At 42.3% G+C, this 24904-nt stretch overlaps 1 protein-coding gene across 1 annotated transcript; it reads left to right on the forward strand.

Annotated features, from left to right (window-relative positions):
- Positions 1 to 24904, forward strand: LOC119433794 (uncharacterized oxidoreductase YjmC-like). The gene is made up of 12 exons (XM_037701054.2): positions 1 to 137; positions 4044 to 4723; positions 7577 to 7765; positions 9722 to 9783; positions 10886 to 10939; positions 12543 to 12641; positions 16236 to 16301; positions 20051 to 20120; positions 21051 to 21169; positions 22744 to 22839; positions 23043 to 23153; positions 24756 to 24904. The coding sequence occupies exons 2-12, from the start codon at positions 4564 to 4566 to the stop codon at positions 24801 to 24803; spliced, it is 1074 nt and encodes a 357-aa protein (XP_037556982.1). The 5' UTR covers positions 1 to 137; positions 4044 to 4563; the 3' UTR covers positions 24804 to 24904.

Consider the following 24904-nt stretch of genomic DNA (forward strand, 5'->3'; position numbering starts at 1 on the left):
TGGTGGGAGTTGCGGCGCCGAGGGAAATCTGAGTCGTCGTCGTGCATCGCAGGCGAGCTTCCGGACAGCCCGTGCCTACATACCCGGCTTTTTGAAAAGGAACGTTGCCAACGCAGATACTCGCCAAAACAAAAGTTGTACGTATACGCAATATGTTTCAGTGCTGGCATTCCGAATAGCGCGGCTGTCGGTTGCTCGTCGTTTGGATGGGCCGTATGTAAACAAGCCGGTGGGACTCTGCTCTTATCCGGTTGCATATATTGCAGCGCTCGTTTATGCCGCGTATCTTACACCTCAGAGATGTAGATAGCTCGACACCGCAGTGGGCGCTGTCACCGAATCTCACTGCCATTCTCGGAGCATTGTCGAAGCGTTGGCCGAAGCGTGTGGTTGTGCTGCCCAAATAAGCGGAAAGCATAAAATCGAAACTGCGGCGACCTGTGCTACTCATTCGAAGGAATGCACTCTTTCGTCGCCATGAATTTCGCGTAGTTTTCATCTCTGCAAAACGTTTTTTGTGACGGTTGCGTGATATATATATATATATATATATATATATATATATATATATATATATATATATATATATAAGATCCTGGTGAGGTTTACTGGCGGCATGCCTAGCATGCTAATAAAAAAAAAAGAAAAAAAAGAACATAATAACCGCAGACATCTACATGGAGTTCTCTGCCTTTTTGTATTCCGCAGAATTTTTTTCTTTCCTGTAGCCCACAGCCCTTATCTACATTAAAAGCAACAAAACTATACACTACTTAGACTGGTTGTCAAGTTTAAGCTTTAGTGTGATTAGTGTTCGGGGAGCAGCCACAAGAAGTTCAAGAAATCTGAAAGTGAATTTTTATTCTGAGATAAAAGCTACACAATGGCAGAAATGGAGGGGCGCGCAAAGCCACAAGCAGCATGAGCATTTCACAAAGGGAGAGGATGAGAAGTAGTGCATAAATATTTGTGTAACTATATCTGTGGCTAGCTGAACAAGACAAAAAATGATTACAGGAAGATGTAGATTTCAAATGATTGTGATGCCTTGACAAAGACAATTAAGTCCCCATATTGAAACATTGTTGTCTTGTTCGGCCGCTGTTGATTATCGCTGTGGCTACGGATCAGAAATATTGGTGTCCCGCCGAGATAAAGCTGGTCTCATGAAGAAAACAGCACTGGCATGACCTGGGTGAAGTCGTGATTAACGCATTCACTATGGCAATTCCAGTGTGTAAAAGTCCACCGGTGGGCCACTTGTCATATTCCTCTGGTGCGTCGTGAGTAACCAAGGGATTGTGCTTTGGAAATTCCTCATAGTTTAGGGAGATGGTGCCACAACACGTCAAACCAGAAGCAACAAGTTTTCTTCTCCATTAATTTCTAGCAAAGATATTGCTTACGCACTGTAGAAAAGCCCTGCACAGCTGCACAGGCGGACTAACTACCGTGACGTACCCGTGATCCATGTCGCACTTAACGGGGTAAAGAACTAAAGACGTTTTGGCCCCCACATGTAAGCCTTAGTTTTCGTTCTCATGAATGTGTGTGATTCACTGTAATTGTAACCAAAGCTCCTGAGTGGGAGCAGAAATATCTAGTTTTTAATAATTTCTTCGCCTTGGTTGGTATCAGTTCTGTTTTCTTCATTATTCTTGCACACCTCATACATAACACATTTCGGTGGTTGCAATGCAGTGTGTCGCTACATATAGGTTCGAGCCTAATCGCATCAACATCTACATTCATCATGCTGGAAGATCTGCTGGAAGATTTTTTCCTGGATTTCTTGATTCTGCTTGTCACCCTCTATTCATGCTGCATTTGTTATCCACCTCTTGAATGGGACACTCAAACTATGCTGACATTTTTATTGTCATGTAATCTACTCTTACATCCACACAGAAAATGCCTTTTGGTTTGAGGTTTTGACGTGGTGGTGGGAAATAACGCCATGTCGAGTCCTTCGAGAATTTGATCAACAGTTGCTTTCTTTATGCTTAGGGAGCCATAGTAATCAGTTACAGAGAAACCAACGGTGAACTTCCAGAAAGCCAGCAAACCTGTGCTCGTAATGCTGGTTTGCCTGTATTCATGCTAATTGTAACAGTTGAGTTTATCAACTTTGATTTGCCTGTGACTAAGTATGTTTTAAGGAATGTGCACAGCACACATATGGCTAGTTATGTGTGTTGGTGTTACAGTTATGATCATCCTGAACTCCCTGGCACATTTTTTGGGGAAGCTGTTAGCTGGAGCCCCCATGTATTTCATAGCACATTCTAAGTCTGGATATTTTGAAAGTGGTGATGATAGCTTTAGTATTTCTGCTAAGTAAACATGACTTCACTACTGCTTTGCTTCAGTCTGCAATTGCATCATGTGCCCTAAAATGAGTAGTTAAAGAGTTAATTAGTTAATATATTTATTTCTTTGTTTAGATATTTCAATTTGTTACACAAGTAAAGTCCATCTATTTTATAAGTACTCCTGGAAAGGCGGAAAAACACTATCTGTCAAAGGGAATTTTTAAAGAATATGTCTCAGCTAAAAAGAGAGAGAAAAGAAAGCTGGTGGTGTATGATAAATACAACTTTTGAATGTAAGGGAACCTCAAATCATGCATTATTAGAGCGTTTTAGTGCTACCAATATGCGACATACTATGTTTTGGTTATGAGTGCAAGCGGTGAATTATGGCCGCTGGTTGTAGAAACATGCCGCTCTGCTTGTTCAATGGTAATTATGCTCAGATCTGCAATATCTTCCATGTAATGTACAGTATTGGCATCATTTCTTGCAAAATAAAAGTATGAGGCCCAAAGTTACATTGAATTACTTGATGCATACCTATATCTTTCTTTTATATATGATGCACTATTTTTTGGTCATGGATGCAAGCAGTGAGAGGTCTCTCCATCTCCAGCCTTTGTAGCATTGCCTGCTATGTGTAGAAAGGACTATAGGAGTGATGTAAACTAAGTAGCTAATAATTAAGTTGATCGTAATGAAAACTTTATTTTATCTGTGACATTCTTTCCATAGTAATTCAACTAAACAGGGAGTTCTCCTTTGATCGTTGAAATCCGGGGTTTGACGGAATCCCGTCCATTCTGGAAGGGTCCATTCTTGGGCAGCGCACATAAAAACGAAACACGAGAAAGAATACAGGACAGGTCTTGTATTCTGCGTCTCCCTCATACCGGCGAGATGCAGTGTTATATACGTACCAGGTGCTCATTTTGAAGTTTTACAAGAATCTTTAAAAATGTCCTGTGTCAGGTAGCATAATTCTAGTCCTTGAGCTGGATTATTCAAAGAGGCGGACATTACTTGCACGAGAAATCGAAACATGCATATTCAACTAATTAATAAAAATTCACTAATTAACTTATGAATGAATTACTTAACGATGCATATTGCAATTTACGAATTGTAGCTGGTGAGGTTGCAAGGCGTATCCACTTGGAATGAATTTTCAGGATGACGCCAGTTTCGAGACATGCATTGCCAAATTGGCAGTGCGACATGGCCATTAAAATTAATTTTGTGCTTCAGTGCATAAATAGTGTTTTGTTAAAAAAAGGTAAGTAGAACAGTGCATTTTTACCGCGAGTTTGATGGCGCATATCTCGGAACCCTTTTCATCCTTGAAATTCATTCTGAGTGGATATGAATTGCAAGCTCACCAGCTACAAGTCGTAAATTGCAATATATACCTTAAGTTAAGTAATTAAAAAGTGAATTAGTGAATTTTAGTCAATTAGTTGATTATGTGTTTCGATTTCTTATGCAAGTAACGTCCGCCTCATTCAATAATCCAGCTCAAGGAGTATCTGCCGCAGGCAATTTTAAAAAACTCTGGAAAACTTGGAAAAGCGTGATCACCCTGTATATTGGTATGTATAAACTCTCTCTTTGCGTTGATAGTGCTTACGCCTAACTATAGGATCACGAGGCTAGTGGGTGTGTAATTGGTGGATGGATACCCACCAATTACACACCCACCATTCATTTTTCTTTTTTTCCTGTCACGTGCAGTACACCCACTGAAGAGTCCCGACATGAAAGATCGGCTGCGTTGAAGATCGCACCGGATGCCCGGCGTCAAGTGTGCCACGCCTAGCGGTCATTAATCCTTATCATCGAGATAAGAGCGTCGAGTGTCTCAGCGTCTGCGGAGTCGCATCGAGGCAGATCGGACGACAAGGGCCTCTGCTGTGAAAAAGATCGCCGGCCCAAAAACGATATATAGTAGGGGAAAAAAAAATAAAATAAACGGAAGGATCGTTGCTCTGCATGCAGTCGGTGCTGCTCGTGATCAGAGAGCGTACGCAGTGGTGCGTCACTCGCGATATACATGTGTTGTGAAGTGAAGCGAGTGCTCTGATGCCAGCTGCCTCATCGGCTGCGCGGTTCGTACGTCTGCTGGTGGGTTCGCCAATCGCGCGCGGACTGGCGGCGTCGATCGGTTCTCCCGCGTCGTCCTCTCGAGCGTGCGTCGTGCCTCTGTCGAAGAGTAGTACTAGGATGGCGGCGACGTCGGCACACCAGCAGCAGGATGCGGCGGGCATCGTGGTCCCCAAGGAGGAGATGCAGGCCTTCATCGTCCGCTGCATGCGGAAAGGCCGGCACGGACGAGGCGCACGCGGAGGCCTTGGCCGAGGTCCTCGTCGCCGGAGACTACCGGGGCCACTTCAGCCACGGGCTGAATCGGCTGGGTAAGTGCGGCCGGTGGCTGCTCCCGATCGTTCTTTCTTCTTACTGTTTATTATTATTTTTTTCATTTTACTTTGCGCACTCTACTTGCGTCAAGGATTTCCTGGATGAGCGACAGCGCGTTTTTGTTTAATGATTTAAAATTGAGGCCTCCCCACTACGGCGTGCCTCATAATCAGATCGTGGTTTTGGCGTTATGGCACGTAAAACCCCATAATTTTTTGTAGAGGCGCTAGTTCACCACTTTTAACAAATATAATGTGGCGCAATGTATTGCGCTACATTACCACTATTACCGTTGCATTGCGCCACATTACCTTTATTAGCCATGTGCCAACTCGCCCAACATAGTACACTGCTTGACCACTTTTGAATTCAAAGAGTTCAGGTGCGCATATTGTAAGAAAAGCGGGATCGTGCTCCTTCGCACATTAATGTTATGGTGATCGCGCCGTCTGTGACGTTGGCCCTGCCGTGACGTCACCGGAAAAGCGTTGCGGGGCCGCTTGTCTGCGATCGCTAGCGGGCGTGGCTCGCTGAAAAGCGGTTCTGCCTGTGGTGTGAGCACCAGCTTTGTCAAATCTGAAAACAAAAAATAAATCAATAATAAAGAAAAAGCCCTATCAAGGTAGAGTCATATTGCAACAGTTGACACCCTTGAGAAAACTGCAGTGGCCACGCGTCTTGTGCTCCAAGGATAGCAACAGCAGCAGGCAGGCAGCTGGGTTCAGAATCGGTCGAAACACCTGTGCCTATAGTACTCACCTCTATATATGTACTCTTTTGAAAAATATCCCTTCAGCAGTGCCTGACGGTTAGGTGTACACAGAAAAATATTCAAGCTAACAGCAGGGAGGGCAAAGTAGTATTGGAATTGTTCAAGATGCATGGATGCTGCAAATTGCTAATTTTTTCGCATGCATGCCAAGAGTGTGCGAGATCATGTATATGCAGCTGCGTGATACCATATAAACTGAAATATAGGTCGACCTCTGACCTAGAAGGGGGGGGGGGGAATTTTTCACCAAGAAGTGGCAAAATACCCATTTTTATTTATGGATCGCTCGTCCGTCATCCAAGCTCCAGTCCATGTGTCTGTTTTCGCATGAAGAGAGTGCACACGAACAGCACAAGTCTAATTTGTCGGAGCTATGTCTACTTTCATCGTATGATGACTGCATCTCGCTCTCAGCTTCCCACAGAGCGTCGTCATCAGTTCCATCAAGAACACTTCTCTGAAACCCCATACTGGCACTGAGGAGCCATGTACTGCCATTGGGTTGAGCAAACTCCAGAACCTTCATTTTGAAAGCTGCTGAAAATTGGCGTTGCATTTTGCTGTGCATCTTGAATGACACACACCACAGAACACGAGAGCCACATCGACCACACAACTACGCAGAAATGGCGACAGGAACCGCATTGTGACAAAATACGATCACAACGCGATCGGACATGGATATGGCTATGGCTATGTCAATATACATTCTTGAATGTGCATGCCACAGGTTGTCAGACTACGACTCGCAATGTGCTAAGAAGCACTGTATAAAGTGAGCGGTGACTTAGCTGTTTTTCCTTAGGGAAAACATCTCGACCTGTAATCCGGTTCATTTAATATTTTCTGTGTACTTTTCTCTGGGTGCTCTTACAGTGTCCATCTCCGTTCTAATAGGTAAAGGACTGGCTTCCAGGTGTTGACATCTGTAACTGTGCATCGCCTGCAGCATGGATATTCAGCCTAGTTATCCTATGGTGGTGCCTGTAAATATGTACTCTCGCAGGTGACCGATGCAATAAAAAATGTTTGTAATTTTTATGCAAGGCCTGTGTTCAAAGTGTAAGGCACTAAGTTCAAGAAACTTTGTATTTAGCAGGGCACAGGCTGTAACATGAACAAGCATATAGAACTGGGTGAGTTGGAATATGTTTATTTTGTAGCACTGCATTGAAGGGACACGGATGAGAAGAGATGACACGAGTGCTTCTGTTGTCTTTTCTCGTCCGCGTCTCCATTGCTCTGCTACACAAAATGGTGCATGATCTTTGTGGCAGGTGGTTCAAGCACGATGAAAACTTCCTGCGCCAGTGACGGACTGCTATACCAATCTAGTGGCACCAAGTGCAGAAAATGTTGTTGCAGCACGTCGAGAAATAAGTTCACATGCTCTTGAATAAGAACACACAATCACCGGAATGTTTTTCCACATTAAGTCTGCTGGGCATGTTAAAGAGGGTTCAAGGGCACAGGTGTTTTCTTTCTTTCGTTATGCATGGCCTTCTTTGTGGCAATATTATGCAATATTTAGAAGCTAGAAGCAGACAACATGCACAGTGGTGGAAGAAGAGATACATTTTACATTTTCTGTCTTAGGAGCTTAACTGCTGAGAAAGCTTATGCTGTGTCATCCTGCAGAGCAAACGTTGTTCCCCTTGAAAACTCGGTGCCAAGTAGCCTACCCATTGTCTACACAATTTGCATATTCCAAGAATGAATCGCAAGGAAACCATGTAGGTTGATCAGTGTACTGCAAAGTTGAGCCTATAGCAACCAGCTTGGCATGCTAATCCGAGTAATTAATGATGATGAATGAAAGAAAGAGAGCGATAGGAAATGAAAAGAAAACATGTCTATATATATATATATATATATATATATATATATATATAAAAGAACAACTTATAGCTTTTTAAAGATGTATGTAATGAATTTTTCACACACACACAGGCAAGTACAGGCAATGATACCTTTTTGTGAGCTGTTGTATGTGGTTAAATTTTTACATGACTTCAGCATATTGTTTTCTTGCTGTGGTTAATTTGCAAGTCTGTTGTTTTTACTCTCTCACCAACAGAAATGTATGTGACGGACATACAGAAGGGTGTCTGTGAGCGTTCTGGCAAGCCTGTAGTCGTCAACGAGCTGGCTGCCACTGCCCTTGTCGATGGCAAAAATGTTCTGGGCCCCGTTGTTGGTAAATTCTGCATGGAGCTGGCCATGCAGAAGGCGCAGCAAGCAGGCATTGGATGGGTCGTTGCACGAGGTAAAGTTCTTCCTACATGGAGCTGCTGAACAAGGAAAATATCTGTCAGTTTCACCAGGAGGGTGAAGAACTAGTAGCGATATTAACGTCTAGTGTTGTGTTTGAACTCCTCGGACGGTGTTCTGAGCATACGCGGAGTCGCCAGAATTTCTGGCACCCTTCAAAGCCCTAACACGGCATGCAGGGCGTGTAATGGTACCGCATAGGCGCCACTTTGCTTGCCTGCAAAGGACAGTGCCAGTGAAATTGCATCACTTTCAGATTGTGAGCACTAAAGTTGGTTTGCACTTTTTAATAGCCCGAGAAGAGTTAAGATAAAAGGCATGTGCTTTGAATGGAACGTTTCATGACTTTCGTTTGCGAGCTGTAATCCTAAAAAAAGTTCTGAGAATAAGTGGTCAAAAACAGAAGACCTGGTCTAAGCAGCTTTGGTGGCTGAATAGTGTGGAATATGCCGCATATGGAATATGCAGCGCAAATGAACATATAGCGTACATGTGCTTAAATATATGTGGAACATCATAGTGACAGCGAAAATCCACTTGGAGTGTCAATATAATTGCCATCGCAATAATATTTGATAGCCAATACTCTGAACACTAAAGTATTCACAATACTGCTCACAAAGAAAACTGAGCATATGCATACCTACCAACATTTATAATTTTGTTGTAATATGCTTGTAAAATACTTGACGATTGTTTGTGATTGTAATATTGGCAACCATAATTTCATGATTTTTCAGTTTCAAATTTAAGACAAAACTGAATTAAAAAAGAATGCAGATGCAGTCGCTGACCAATTTTTTTCTGAGCCTGATTTTACAGACCCGCTCGATTGTTAGGTCCCTTTGTAGCAACGCCACTTAATGTGTAATGGCATCTGAAATCTTGGCTGCCGTTGCATCATTATTTAATGAATAAGCTTTATGAACGTTTGTTTGTGGTGCAGCTCGTCCTTGCTGTGATTATAGAGCAGAGTGCCTGTTCACTACACTCTTACAGAACAAAGTCAGTGAATTTGTTTAATAAACAGTCACATCTTCAGTAACATAACACAATTTTTAGACTTCTAGTATTTATTTGACTTTGGCTTTAGTGTTTTTCAATTTATAATGTTAGCAGGCCTGCAAGTACTTCAAGTGGGATGTCGGCACAATTGAAGTTGCAGCACTTTGGAGTCAACATCTTTTGCAGTGCTTTCTCAGTGTTACATTTTAACTTTGCAGACATTGACTTTCATTTGCCCTTGAGAGTTGCTTGTTTAATGATGTAATAGAAGTCAGGTGAAAGTGCAATGGGCTGGTGTAGAAAGAGTCGTCATATCACATGATGTTAAATGTAGGGATGGGGCTTTTAAATCAAAATATTTGTATGTGGCCGCTAAATCAGTAGATTTTCATTGCCTGAGGCAGTAAACTGTAGTATCAGTGACAGTGCACATTGATAAATTACTAACCGTTTACTTCAAGCGTGATGTCCGTGAAATTTGTCTTTCTGAACAAACTGTGCACTGATGTTCTGAACCTTAGGGCATCGATTACATGCAAAGCAATCTCAACAGCAGCACACATACATATCTACACACACAAACATGTATGCATGTGCATACACACTGTATTCTCTCTGTATTGCAATGCTTTCTCATTGCAACTTTTTAGGCCTAACAGTCCTAAATGTCCTCAAGGTGCCAATTGAAAGATGGTTTCCGTCTTGGAGATATGTGGTACAAAAGTGCCAGGTTTATCAAGGGCTGTATTTTGTAACATTTACTTTTCTTTCAACCTTAATCCTTTCTTATCCATTGTGCCGAGTAGCCAGTCCTTTCAATAATTGACAGAATGTTCACATGAGAGCCTTGAAGAAGGGCAGAAAGGTTGCAAAAAGAAAAAGGTTTTGGATTATGGAGTATGGCCACATAAAAGCTGAACTATGCTTTCGAAATGTGGCTTCACAGGTTCCAATCACTATGGCATTGCGGGTTTCTATAGTATGATGGCGTCCTCAAGAGGCATGATTGTGAGTGATGGTTCTTTGTTACAAGATGTTTCTTATTTTGTTGTTTCTTGTATGTTTCTGTATTCAACAGGACATCCTGCCAGTCACTGTGTACAATGCAAGTGTAATGTTGTGTTGGCTGGAAATGTTTAGGCCTAGAACAGTTTCTTTTCTTGATCTAACAAAAAAAAAAAAAAGAAGTTATGTGTGAATACATTTGTGGGAGTTAAAAACCAAAAGCACATGGCATATCTTTTATGCTCATCTTTACTTTGCTTCTGTATCTGTGAAGCGATGCCTGCCAGAATAAAGTAAAAAAATACAAAGCAGCACATTGACCCAATGCACACTCGCTGAGACTTCACAGACTATTCTGTGGTGTTTTTTCCGTCTTTGGTTGCGTCTAAACACCACGGAATAAGATGAACCAACTAGCCCAGCAACAAGTCCTGATACTTCACAGATATAGATACCTAGACAGAACTGCTAGTTCGCAAGTTATACTCCATCTCGCAAGCCATTTGCAGCACTGCCGAAGGTACGAGGCGTACACAGGCAACATCCTTGCGCACCGAAATATAGTTCCGGGCGTAACTGTCTTGATTATTGGTGGGATTAGAGAGTTTTATATTTGCTTGGTAAATGATACGTTACAGCGATACATGACGTGCTACGACCTTTGTGGATGCATACTGCAAATTACTGTGGTGCGGGGCATCTTGAAGGGCATTCAGCCTTCCCATTGGTCAAGGATTCCTGCAGATTCCATAGTGCTGCAAACAACTTGTGAGAGGGAGTGTCGATGGCGTGGCATGTTGACATCACCACAAATATTTATTGACAAGATTTGGGACTCCTTGGAAGGAATGGAACAGTTGAAGCTCCGAGAAATTGTAGTGCCACTACATACGGTATTGCTCAAAGGTGGCATACTGCACAGATGGAAGAGATGAATATGTACACCGTGCATTCCACCTTGTTGCTCCATTTTAGATAATGAATCGCCAGCTATCCCAGCAGTCTGCACTTTTTGGGCCTGATAATTGGACTGGGATGCAGTTCTTGCAAAGCAAATGGGTGCTTTTGTTACTTGAATCATTAGCGTTGTGTCACTCTGTTTTAGGGCATGTCATTCACCAACGCATCTCCACTAGTGGTTCCATCTGGTGGAATCAAGGTGAGCGCCTTTTATTTTTTTTTCTTGTATTGATGTGCATAGTCGATTTCTTCCTTGGTTTCCATATTGTCTTGCAGCATTGCATCTCATTGACACAGGAAAAACAACTTGCTCTTCTTGTACGGACTGATTTGCCTCTGTGTGAGCAGTGTGATAATGCAGGCCAAAATATACTTTTTTTATACAGACCTATATCGGATGACCAATATCAATAGGATGAATTGTATCCAATATTGCTATGGTGAATGGCTAGGGATTAATGTCCCAGTAGAGAGAGTGCTTTGAGAGACACAAATGGTGCTTTACTTTCGCCTAGTAGTGCTTGCAGATGCTAACAAGCAAGATTGCCTACAGCCTTTCCGCAAACACCCATATCTTCCTCCATATGCTTATTTTGTTCCCATGTGCCAAGCTGGTTTTTGTTTGGTAACACAGCATAGGTAATTTCAGGCAAGCTGAAACTTGTTGGTGTAGTTCATTTTTAAATCTAGGGCAATATAGTTTTATTCTTTGAGAATTTACAAAATTTTAAAATTATGTAGACACAACTACTTATGTATGAGCTATGTATGTATGTTTCCTTATTATGCATATCTGAAGCCATATGTGCACTTATGTTTGCTCTTTTCCATGTCGAGGAATAATGAGGGATGGAAACCTCCTTAAGCTGCTAATACAGCAGCTTTTCGTTCCCATCCGAGCAGTTGTTTTGTCTCCTGTACAAAAAATGCAGAATAAAATTGAACTAGAATAAATTTAATTGCATGGTGCGAAATTAATAAGTGGGAGTGTTTTTTTTTTTATGTGAAAACTCTGCTTTGTACTTAGCTATGCAATGTCTGTAAAACACCTTGTCCTTGAGTAATATTTGGTGCAACAAAATGCTGAAGCTTATAAGAACCTTTCCTATGCTGAGGCACTGTGAGAGCTGTTCATTTGTAGTGACCATTTCAGAATTGCAACTGCAGTCAATATCATTTCCATATGCTCTGCCATTATCAAACACGCCAGTTAATGCAGTAGAACTTCTGTTGATATGTTTCTTGTTGTTGTTTGCTTGGTTGCTGCATATTGTCGTGATGTCTCAACACTTAGACTAGTATATTCGTCATCGCTCCCCAACATTCCAGCACCTTACTTCATACTTCGGATGAGGCACTGGTGTAAATGAACAGTGTCAAGAGCCAACCTGGAGTGTACTGGTTTACTGTTTCTGTACTGGTACTGGTACTTGAACCAGTACTGGTACTGGTTCCCCCAAGAGGGAACAGGGGTGCAGTTTACTGCACAAGCAAACTTTATCTGATGTGCATGTGGCCTCATTAATGCATACAGACCTTCTGTAGATATATTACAGCCTCTGCCATTATCTAGTATTCTAAGGCATGGAACTACCATCATTGTTCTCTTTCTTGGCCAGTAGCTATCACATCCGACATAGGCAGGAACCTGATGTACACGATTCTGTGTCTCATTCGAAAAGCATGGTTATGTCTTTCATAACCTGAACTGGGATTTTTTTAAAGCCTTCAGACGGTAAGCTTGACGAAGTAAACATTTTGATCCGCTCAAAACTGTGTTTCATTATTCCTTTGATGTTCAGAAATTCGTGGGAACAAATCCACTCAGCGTGGCAGCTCCTGGGAAGGACGGTGATGAGTTCGTCCTCGACATGGCGACGTCAGCTGTGGCATTAGGAAAGGCAAGTGAAAAGCTGGCCAGACTGGGTCGCTTGATTATCTTGTCAGCACCTTCAGTACATCAGTGTACAGGCTGTTGAAGTTTGTATCTAAAGGCAAAGGGATTAACATCTTGCTGATCTTTGGGTGTTCACTGACTTGGAGAAATGAAAGAAAAAAAGCATGGAATTTATTAACACAGCTAGTTCGGCAAGTCGGCTGACCATTGTGAATGTATAAATGGGCTTAACGCATGTGGACAACAGAATATAGAAGAATGATACACAAATTGCTCATTTGTCCTATGTTATTCTTCATGTCAAGGGCATTCATGTGTTCATAATGTTCTTTTTTTATTTATTGATTGCAGTACGTTCTGGACCCAGGGCACATTACAGAAGGGGTTGTACTGCGAAGTACAATATTGGGTGGCAGGCAGTATAACCTGTACCACCCAATTTCGGAGGCTGTAAACAGCATTATTATAACAAGTAAAAAAAAAAATTTTAGCAGTTATAATAGTGCTATGAAGTATAGGTTAGCTTATTCTGAACAGGTCTAGTAACGAAGACCTTGAAAGAAACCGCACCTTCAATGCACGCAATAAAATTTGGAAGGGGGGCTCCATTCTGAGCTAGTATTCAGCATAAATTGAATTGAATTGAGTTTATTAATCACATGAAGATTTGTACATTGGGTATGATATAAAGGTGGGGCCCTATAACTCTCGCAGGAGTTGTGGAAGGGGCCCCTATGTTATATGCTGTTATATAAAGACTTGAGCGTGCGCGAAAAAGAATGTGTGAGACAGTACAAATATGGTACATACTCATGAAGCAAGTGACGCGAGCATGAAAGAGCGAAGATTAGTTTTGTAGCTGATAAATGGCTGTTGTGCTTTAAGATCTGTTGGTAATTTATTCCAGAGCTGCGATGCGGTATGCGAGAATGTAAATGATCCATAATTAGTGCCAGATTTAGGAACGGTTAGAGTTTTCGTGGTGACTGATCGTAGAGGATATGTGGTATTTTGATAATTAATTTTTACAGAAGGACATAGTACGATTTTGTACATGATTTTATAGAGCAAAACGAGAATGTGGTAATCAATGCAATGTTTCACCGGCAGTATGTTAAGTAATGGGTAGGCGAATGTGATTGAGTCCGTTCTTTTTAGGAAGAGAATAGCTCAAAGAGCTGTATTTTGTGCTGCAATAATTGGCAATAAAGTGGTGGGGTACGTGAGTCCGTATATGGTAATAGCATACGTAATATGCGAATGTATAAAACTGACATAAAGTGTACGGAGTGTGTTCAAAGGGAAGATGTAACGTAGTTTATACAGTATTGGGATTTTCTTATAGATGGTTAGTGTAGTTTCGTGGATATGTTTATGCCATTTTAGTTGACTGTCGAGGTAGACGCCCAAAAATTTCGTCTCGTTAACCCTTTCCAAAGAAGAGCTGTTGAAGTTTAATGTTTTAGTGTTCATTAGTCGGGTGTTTTTTGCAGTGAATACTATATAGCTACTTTTCTTTGTGTTTGCGAGAAGACAGTTAGATTGAAGCCAGTTAGATAGTCTTAGCAGGACATCATTGCCTTTTTTGTAAAGATCTGTTTCCGTATTAGCTGTCAGGAAAATATTGGTATCGTCCGCGTATAAAATGCAGTCTTCTGAAAGATAGTCGGGTAAATCGTTGATGTATGCTACAAAAAGAAAAGGCCCTAATATGGATCCCTGGGGAATTCCGCTGTTAGTTATCATTTGGGATGACGACACATTGCCAACCACTACGTACTGCTGCCGGTTTTTCAAATATGTGCTAATTAGGCTTAGGGGCGCTCCACGAATACCATACTTTTCAAGTTTTTTTAGCAATATGTCGTGGTTAACAAGATCAAAAGCCTTGGTCAGGTCCATGAAAATACCCATGGTTAATAATTGTCTTTCTATGTTTATTTCAGTTTTTTCCACAATGTTAATTAACGCTGTCTCAGTCGACTTACTTTTTATATATCCGTATTGCTCTTTAGCATAAATGTTGTGCGCTGTGAAAAACTTATCTAATCGGGCTAGCACTACTTTCTCAAAAACCTTAGAAAACGGGGACAATACGGATATTGGTCGGTAATTGGACATATTCATTTTATCCCTTTTCTTAAACACTGGCACAACCTTGGAAATTTTTAGTAGTGTCGGGAACGACCCTGAAACGAACATATCGTTGATGATATGTGATAGGGGTTCGCATATAATAATCGAGCAATGTTTAATCAGTGATGCAGATACCAAGTCTAGACTGGTTGATGAAGTATTTCTTAAAGAAAGGATTATGTTGTTGACCTCATGAGGGTCAGTAGGCTTAAGAAAGAGAGAACTGGAAGGGTTAGTTCTTGTGACTGTGTCTGAATGTGATGTATGTGAGTTATTTACAATTAAATTATTGGTCATTGCAGTGAAATAACTGTTGAAGCTTTCAGCAATAATAGAAGGATCACTTACTATCGTGTCATTTACCGAGATTCCACATATACTGCTTGTGTTGCACGTGTTTAGCGCTGTATTTATCAATTTCCAAATGAATCAAACAACAGGAGGTCAGTGTTGCAAAAGGAGTGGTAACATTACAGTAGTGTTCACTGGGGGATGAAAGATGGCTGTTGTCAGAAAAGCTCACATTTAAGTTCAATAAAGGAAGTGGTATATAATTTTTTAATAAGCAAATTTTGAAATGCCCAGATTAGTTTTTGTCAATGAAGCACTGGCTTACTGTCTAGTTTGATTAAATAAATTGAGCTGAGTGATTCTAAATAGATCTTGTGGATGCACCATGGCATCCACACGATTGCATAGGTTTTGGTGGACACATGCACAAATGCAGATCTAGTTAGCAATATACCACATACCTACACTTGTATTTATAAGCCAGTTTGAAAAATAGGTTATAGAAGGCCATCGATGCCCATGCCACTTTCCACAGCGGAAGCTGTTTCCGCACCTGGCTTCAAGCTGTGTGTGAGTTTACCATAACAAAAATAGTAGCAATAAGTCATTTCACTGTGTCAAGAAAAAGGCAGGTCGTTGCAAAAGTCGAGCTGGGGAACAGCTGTTAAAAAAGAGTGCCACCAACGTTCTGCTTGAGTGGTTCCTCAGAATTTTCTATTCCACTTTGTTAGCTTTCATGCTTTCCACAGAAAGAATTTTTTTCTTTATTTCTGCCAAATTCACAACTCAATGCTCATAAAGCGACAGAAGTATAAAAACAGTCCAGCTGGCCTTTCTTGAAAAATCCCTTCTTATATCACGTTGATACAGTTGCAGCCTTACTGCGGTTGTACATGCTGCGGCTCCTTTTGCTTTGATTATAAAAATTGCCTTTTATTTTGAAATGAACGTTAATTTAAGGTCAGTGCCTGTTCGATCACCTCCTCATTTCTGTTTTTGCTGACTTGCACTGGTAGGCTGAGCACAAACATTTCTCCGTTCTGTGCTCTTCCAGAAGCATGATTAGAGCCTTGCAAAAGGGGTTGTGCACCTTACTTGCACAGGTCGAGGTCGTGTACTTCGGAATGTTCCAGCTGCAAAGTTGCAATCAGTATACTATTTCCTGTTGCAGGTCGAGATTCAGCACAGGAAAGGAGAACAGATTCCATCTGGATGGGGGATCAATGCCCAGGGCGAGGTAGGGGAATGACCCTGCTTGGTTGAAGTGCAGTGGCATTTATGCATTGTAATGACGTTGCCTTGTTCTGTGCCTGTATTCCATGCCCAGACCTTGCCGTGCTTCTCAAATGACACTTGGGAGATTCATTGAGGTTAATGAGGGACCACCAAGAAAGCAAACGGTGATTGTAAATATGCAATGTACACAGAGTGTGGTTGAAGGACAGCAACATTCAACCTTCAGCAGTTGGCACATGTTCTTCTCATCCCTTGATCTGTTGTCTGTGTACAAACTCTATACCGTAAGCAAGCATGCCAAACCAACTAGCCTGCTCGTGCATCATCAGCACTGAAGCTAAGGAAAGCGTAGGGAAATTGGGCTACTTAGAATGTTAGCTGATAGATAATTTCTCACTTTTGGTTCCGAATGTTGATTAAGAAAATTCAGATGGCAAGCTTCTCAGTCGAAACTGACTGCACAGCCTTTTCCTTGTCATCTGTGGGGGTCATCAGCCGTGGTGGCGAAGTTGTTTTGTTTGGCATTGCACTGCTAAGCCTGAGGTCGCGGGATCGAATCCCGGGCGCCGCGTTTCGATGGGGGCGAAGTGCAAAAATGGCTGTGTACCCTGCATTCGGTGCACGTTAAAGAACCCCAGGTGGTCAAAATTAATCAGGAGTCCCCTACAATGGCATGCCTCATAATCATATCGTGGTATTGGCATGTAAAATCCTGTAATTTTTTTTAATGTCCATGGCTTTACTGACTGAGCAATGATGATGGCTCTCCATTGCTATGCTTTCACGAGCGTTTGTGAACATGTGCATCTGCCGTATATACTTCAATCTAACTTGCCCTTGATTATAACACACATCCAAATTTTCATATCTAAGAGATCACAAATGCAGCACTCCTTGACTGTTCTCTTACCAGATTTTATTCTAAGAGGGAGAGGATGAGAGAGAGACGAAGGCGGCGAGCAAAGTTGTCATTTGTGGAAATCTCGTCTGCAGGTGGAGCGCTTTGTCTTTTATGACTCGTTGAAGGTTCCAGCATAATAGCCAACTGTTCGCGGTTGCGCATGCGATACTGATTACCCAAGGTTCAGCGAGAGCATAGAATCAACGGTAGCGTTCGAGTAAGCTTCTAATACCTTGCAGGTGCATCTAGCGCTGAGGGATAACTTCAGGCTGTTAGCGGGTGAAATGTGGTAACTTGGAAAAAGGATAAACAAGTGCACGTGTCAATATGTCGCACAATAGCAGCCGGTTTCCTAAAGCCAGCTTTGCCCCAATACATTTGTGCCGTGCAAGTAAAGCATACAATTACTGTGAAGGCGGTTTTAATTTTGTATCAGATTACACTGCGCAGGCAATTGTCGGCCCAATTTCCCTAAAAAAAAAAAGATCTGCATTAGGAATCAAGTAAATAGCACAAGCAGGCATTGTGAGCTATGGTTACTGCTTAAAAATCTTCCCTAGGCAGGCCGGAAATGGACGTTTTTGATGGGAGATGTCGTGTGTTCAACACATTCACCATCCCCTAAGCTCTGCCGAGACAGACACTGCCACTAAAAGAGTTGCTATAGAGGTCACCATAGTAGTCAGGTGCATGCCTGCTGACTGGCCAAGTTGGAATTATCCGGCTAAGGCCAATTTTAGGTTCGATATAGCGAAAGTTTTGGCCCATAAATATTCATGGGTGCCGGCCGGGACCTTTGGTTGGGATCAAATTATCTGAAAAATGAAATTAACTGGTGTCTAATTAACATAAGTTGAATATGTACAGCAATGTTTAGTCGCAATGAGCTTGTCACTCACGCAGTTTTGATTTCGTACTCATTTCTTGCGCTCACAAAATTTTTTTGTAAATTTTCATGGGAAAAGAGCATGTTCAGGTTGAGGTAATATGATAAACCAGCCCTTATATTGCTAGTCATTGCCACTGCTTACCACACTCACTGATGGGAAACACTTTCTCAGACAGCAAGTGCTATGTTTTATGGGGTTTTTAAGTTGTAAGGGCAAGCTGTTAACTTCACTACGCAAAACGCAGTGTAGTGCCTTAGTGGCTAAGGCATTTTGCTGTTGAGTATGAATTTGCTGCTTTGGTTCTTGGCTGTGGTGGCCGTCTCTCATAGCCCATGATCTAACTTGGCGCATTAAACCATGTAAGTTTACTCATTTTTAATGTAAATCACTTTGACTTCGGAGAATCTCTGTGCTATAAAAGCAGTAGAGACAATGTGTTTAGCATATTTAATAGAATCTGCACTCTGATAATTTTCTTTTAAAAGAAATTAACTTAAGTATCGTGTATATATTAAGCAATTAACTTAAAATACTTGGAGAACTAGCATAAAAACATATACCTCGTTCCTGTGAAGTCTCACTGATTGCAACTAGGCAGAGTTCTAGTTGGTGTGAGGTCTTTGATATGTGGGCTTGCTTTCTATATAGTGTAGAAGTTGTCTTGTACCAGAATTTCATAATGTTTGAACACTTAATGTGTGCATTGCTTTATTGTCATTAGATTGGCGCACGAGCAACGACTTCCAAAGTTCTCTACTTTGGCATGCAACATTGGCCATACAAAGCAGATGGCTGTATTTTGGCCCCATGCCTCATGCTTTGACTTGAACCAATCTAGACACTTTGCTAAGTCACTTAGCACATTGCAAAACCTTCGCTGCACGCTTGTTTGCCCGTCTACATTGTGTGCCAGCACCCTGAGCACATATTCTTGAGGTTCAATGGCAGTACCAAGTTAGGACACTACATAGCATCCAAAAATAATAAAAGGAAGTAAATAAGGAACTTAAATTGTCGGGTTTTACGTGCCAAAACCACAATATGATTATGAGGCACGCTGTAGCCCCGTGGGGACTTCGGATTAATTTTGGATACCTAGGGTTCTTTAACAAGCACCCAATGCATGGCAGACGGGTGTTTTTGCATTTCGCTCCCATCGAAATAAGGCCGCGGCAGCCGGGATTTGATCCCACGACCTCAGGCTTAGCAGCGCAACACCAAAGCCATTATGCCACCACGGCGGGTCAAATAAGGAACTTTCAGGGACAGATGAAGTCGCCTCTGTCATATATTTTATACAATGGGAAACTGACGTGAGAAATTGGTTTTAACTTATTAGCTTACAAGCCACTGCTCTCAGGACGCACATCTAGTACTGTCTTATTTGGACATTATGACACTGCACTACTGCCTTCATGCCAACTTGAATTTGTTATTTCAGCTGGGAACATGGCTTATTTATGTGTTGCCTTCCTTCCTCATTGGCATGCCACTGGCGGTAAACAGTTTTGCTGCCAACCAGACAGTATGCATACTTGCATTCCCACAAGCAGTGTACACAAACCAAGAATGATTGATAGCTAGTGAAATATGCCCATGACCAATGCAGTCACAGATGCTTAGGTTTCATAAATGTGCAGCAATGCACCCTCCTACCAGAAGAAATCACCAGGACAGAATCTGATGCTGCACGTTTCAAGGATCCACTGATGAGATCGAAAAATATAAATTACTGTTGGATCAATATAGAGCGAAACGTGTTGCAAGGGAGGAGTTAAGGCTTGCTGGTAATCCATGATTTAAGCACTTGAGCACAATTTGGGAACAATTGAGAGAAAGAACACATGCACAGAGCACTTGAAAACTTAAGTGTATATCACTCACACTCTCACGGAAGTAAAACTACGTCCGAATGAGAAGTTTATGGCAAAGTAATTCACGGTGTCCTTTTGCTTCCAGGTGACGAACAATCCTGAGGAAGTCATGAATGGTGGTGCCTTGTTGCCATTGGGTGGAACAATTGAGACGAGTGAGTAATTGTTTGTCTGTTCCCTCCAGGTGTGTTTTCAAGGCAAATATTAAGATTGACCACTGTTTCATTGTATACTGCTGCTACTGAACAGCTGTATAGTTATCACCACATTTACTCACTACAGAAGCTGCAATAATCTACCATAAGCTTATGTTCATTTCTGCTTCATCAGTACTTGAAAATTATATTTAAAAAAACAGGCAGAGAATCTCGGCACACTTCATCTCTTGTAGAAGCGACAGTAATGGCAGCAGTAAAGGTCATGCCCATGATGTAATTTTGGGGGGGGAAGTGGACTTGAATTTGAGTTGCAGTGAGTGCAGGTGAATGTGAGTCGACGTTATTATGAATGCGATTGAGTGGCAGTGAGGGTGAGCAGGTGTGAGTGTGAATCTGAACCACTATTTGTGAGAATGAGTGAGTGCCTGTGAGTGAGTGGGCTCAGGTAGAAACGTGAGTGAGTTCTGAGGAGTGTGAATGCGAGCGAGTGGTATCGTGGAAAACGAAAAAATATAGGCGAGTGAGTGCGAGTGTCCATAATATGCTGACCTGTGGTTAAAGCTCATGATTTGATCATCACATTAACTTTTCCCTACACGGACAATAAAGTGCAAGAACAAATGATGTTGATAAATCATGGTTTCAAACACTTTTCCTTTATTGCTTTAGTGGTAAAAAGATTGCTTCTTTGAAGTTAAGTGAATACGGTATTCCTTCTTTGCTTTGATGCTCTAGTCAGGGCACTGGTGACATTGTTGCGGTGCTTTGGATTGTGATATATTTCTACATGTTTGTGTTATATTTGTGCTAAAAAAAGATATAAAAATCTTGCTAGATTGAGTATGTATTTATTTTCAAGTGTGGTGCAGTACTATATCTTTATTAATTAGCCTGCTTTGGCTTCACTCCCTTGCTGATGTCTAACAGGTGGCTACAAGGGCTACGGTCTGGCCATGATGGTTGACCTGTTCTGCGGCGTTCTGAGTGGTGCTCGCTATGGCACCAACATTCGGTCCTGGCTCAATGTGACAGACCCCGCAGACTTGGTCAGTATTATACTTTTGCTTGAATTTTGTACAGTGGGATTATGCTACTGTTTGGCACTACGTCATTACTGTAAGCCCTTTTGCGGCTGTGGCAGTTGAAACCTCTAAACTGCTTGCAATGTCCGTCACTTTTGACTATTCCTCTGTCCTCTCTTTCTGTTGTGCCATCATTTTTGTACTGCCGCCACCGTCATGTCATTGTCCTGAGGCCACCTTCTCGTCCTCAGCTTCAGCTCAACCACGCGGCAGAGAAGAACGACACTTTGGCGGCCGCCACTGCTGGGTATCAAACCCCTGCTACTGTGGCAGTGTGCATTTGGGAGCTGGACATGGTAGCCACTGCATGACTCTGCGATGTTCACACTTGGTAGCTTGTGCAGGGTTTTGTGTGCCGCACACATTGGCATGCAGACTTCGAGTGTGGTGCTATCTGTGCAGCTACAAGGGCGAATCAGAAAGTCTTTGCCCCTATTTTTTATGAGCCAAAATAAGGTGCATACAGGTAATTACAAATATATGTACTATTCTTCGCACCTTGCACTATTATTTCTCACGTAGTCCCCACACCGGTTCAGACATTTGTCCCATCGCAGCACTAAATTTGAGATGCCCTTGTGGTAGAATTCGTTCGGCTGTCTGTGGAACCACCGTCGGACTGTTTTGGCATCACGGCCTTTTGCGAACTCGCAACACCACCACCTCACACTTCTCAAAGCGATACAGCTTTCCCCAAACGTGGGCTGCATTTCCCTGTGGATTTCGATGGGTGTTCGTCCCTTGCTCCGTAGAAAACAAATCACACTTCGTTGCTCGTATGCCGTGGACCCATGAAGCATGACCGCCATCTTCAACTGACAGTAGCGCCGGGCCGCGGAGCTACCGGCACATAAGGCCGGGCCGGCCAAAGAAAGGTCCACCGCTGGGAATGGATATGTTGACTTCGCATTTACAGCCATAATTTCGCTAAAAAAAATTAGGGGCAAGAACTTTCTGATTCGCCTTCATATTTCAGAGGCCTCAAAAATGCTATTGCAGTGGATGAAGACGAAGTTTTGTCCATTGAAAAGAATTTTGTTCTTGAGATGATGTAGGTGTTCACTGTGAAAACCAGCTATTGCCATAGTAAATTAGTTCAGAGCCAGAGGAATTGCTGAAGTTTGCTGAACTTTTCTTTTTTTTTACGTCGTCTCATTGCGTGACTGTGATGCTGTTTATGGCTTGGTCCTTCTCTGCAATTTTCTCTTCTATGTGCTGTTTACAATTTCTTGTAATAAGCAAGGCTAAACTTATGACATGATTCATATGCAGAGAATGTGGGTCCGGCTTCCATCCACGACAAGTTGGTTTGTCGTTCTTTTTTTCATTTCTCTTTACGTTATCATTCCTATACTTCAATTAAAACAACAAATAATTCCCCTGTGCTTTCCTTGCTTCATTATCTGTTGATTTCGTGTAGTTGTGGCAAAGAGAAATTGGGCCTCTTGCTTGGCTCCATTCTTTGTAATCCTTGTGAGGAAACTTATGTCAGATTTGGTCGGAGAGTGCATCCGTGATATTTACCCCCGTTCTTGCAGGGCCAGTGCTTTGTGGCAATCAACCCAGCGGCATTTGCCCCCGGCTTTGAAGACCGGATGCAGGATCTCATGAACACAGCACGTGCACAGGAACCGGTAAGTGTTCCAGGATGTCCTACAGTGAGACGCAACACGTACTCGCTGAGCTTCAGCCACAGCTGGTTGTGCTTGTAGACAAGCATGCCCCTTGCATGTGTTTGGGAGTTGTACTTTATGTTCAGATCCCATAATAGTGGTAATTTAAGCATGGCACATTCTTGTTACACACGTTCATGAGTGCATCTTGTTTTTGGCGCCAGGCGACACCAGGTGTTCCAGTCCAGGTTCCAGGAGACCCAGAGAGGCAGCACATGGCCAAGTGTGATGCGCAGGGTGGCATTCGTTATCACGTCAACCAGATACAGTTTGCGGTATGTCATGCAACTCGGTTGTCAGTGTCCAACTACAGTAAAACTTCGTTAATCCGACCCTTGTTAATTTGGAAAATCGGATAATTTGGACTTGTCCTCCTGTCCGGGCAGGCGTATGAATTATTTAATGCAATGAAACTCTCGTTAATTCGGACATATTTGGCCGCAGATCGGTTAATTCAGACAACTCCCGTAGCTCGATGAGCGTGGAGCACGGCAATTATGTGCGAAGCAAAAGAGCAAAAGGGCCTTAACGTCCTACCGAAACGAAGCGGCGGAGTCCACATCGCCATCAACGCAAATCGTACGTGAATAACAGCAACGCTGGAATGCTTCGTGCCCATTTGTGCCTTTAAAGCTCTTATTCTTTGTTTACCGCCGTGCGCAACACCGCGTTGACCACGTGCCTTCAATTTGGAACAAAATGCAAACATGCTCATGTAATGACCTTTGAGTGCATATTAAAAGGCAACTCGAGCAATTTTTTCGTCAGTGGCAGCATTAGATTTATCAGTTCATTTGTCATGAATAAGGTTGTTAAATTCCTGCGAAAATTCAGGTACAACTTTAGACAAATGAGAAACACCTCCTCAAAAGGGAGAGAGACAAGAAAAGGCAGGGAGGTTAACCAGATGGACAGCCTGTTTGCTACCCTGCATGGGGGAGAGGGGACGAGAGATTAAAAGAAAAACTGAGAAGTTGAAGAGAAAGATAGTTTGAATGCAGGGTGTCCATAAGCGTCTATTCAGGTCCGTTGATCTTAAAAAGATAAGTCATGAGGGCATGCATAGCTTTCTGGGTTGATGTTGGATGAGGTCAAGTACCCAGGATCTTTGCCTTTCTAAATGGTGGACCATCCATGTGGTTGAGTGCACTCTGAAGAGGCTGACATTGGACGTCAAAGCACTTCATCAAAACTAAAGCTGTTGCAGGGTTAGAGAAGGCATGGACTGGAGCACTAGTAGTGACATCTTGGGACAGTGTGTCCAACTGCAGTGAATTATAAATGTTCTCCACCTCGGTACTGTTGGTGTAAAAATAAATGAAGGTCACTTTTTAAAAGTCATGCTGCTGCTAGAACCTTTACACCAGCAGGTAAGCTGTAGGCAGTCACTCATGGCAATAGGAGTCCTGCACACATTGCTTGAGGACTACTTCACAAATTGACACAATTAGTGCTGCCGCATTGGTGCTGACGTCAGGCACAGAAGCGTATGGTGGCCACCAGAAATGATCCGGCTGAGAGCATGGATCGTGAATGTGCTCACTGGTCATTGAAATTAAATTGTCGAAAAACTGCACAACTCTTGTTTAGTGCATGCGGCGGGAGACGTTCAGGAGTATGTACAATAAAAATTTCTAAATGATATGTACACCTAGAAGTTCACACCAGTTGCGCCTCAGAGAACCCCAGGTGGTCACTATAAATTTGGAGCACAAATATGGAGACACCTGCACCACTACCGCTCTGTTGCTTGAGGATGCTAAACCCTGTCAATTAGCCAGCAGTGATTGACCTCATGATTAACCTCATATTCTGAGAAGCTGCATAGATTCAGTGGCATGCTTAGGATGTTCACAAGATCTTTCTTACTTTTACAGGACGATGTTGCCAGAAAGCTTGGTGTTGAGCCACCAAAAAGGAAGTGATGGAGAGGATTGCATTTTCAGTGAAGCGGTAATGGGGAAGCATGGTGCTTTATTTTGCATGCATTGTAAAAAGTTGAATAAATGTTTATTAAAAAAAGTTT

This window comes from Dermacentor silvarum, chromosome 11, assembly GCF_013339745.2.
Source record: "Dermacentor silvarum isolate Dsil-2018 chromosome 11, BIME_Dsil_1.4, whole genome shotgun sequence".
Classification (NCBI taxonomy): Eukaryota; Metazoa; Arthropoda; class Arachnida; order Ixodida; family Ixodidae; genus Dermacentor; species Dermacentor silvarum.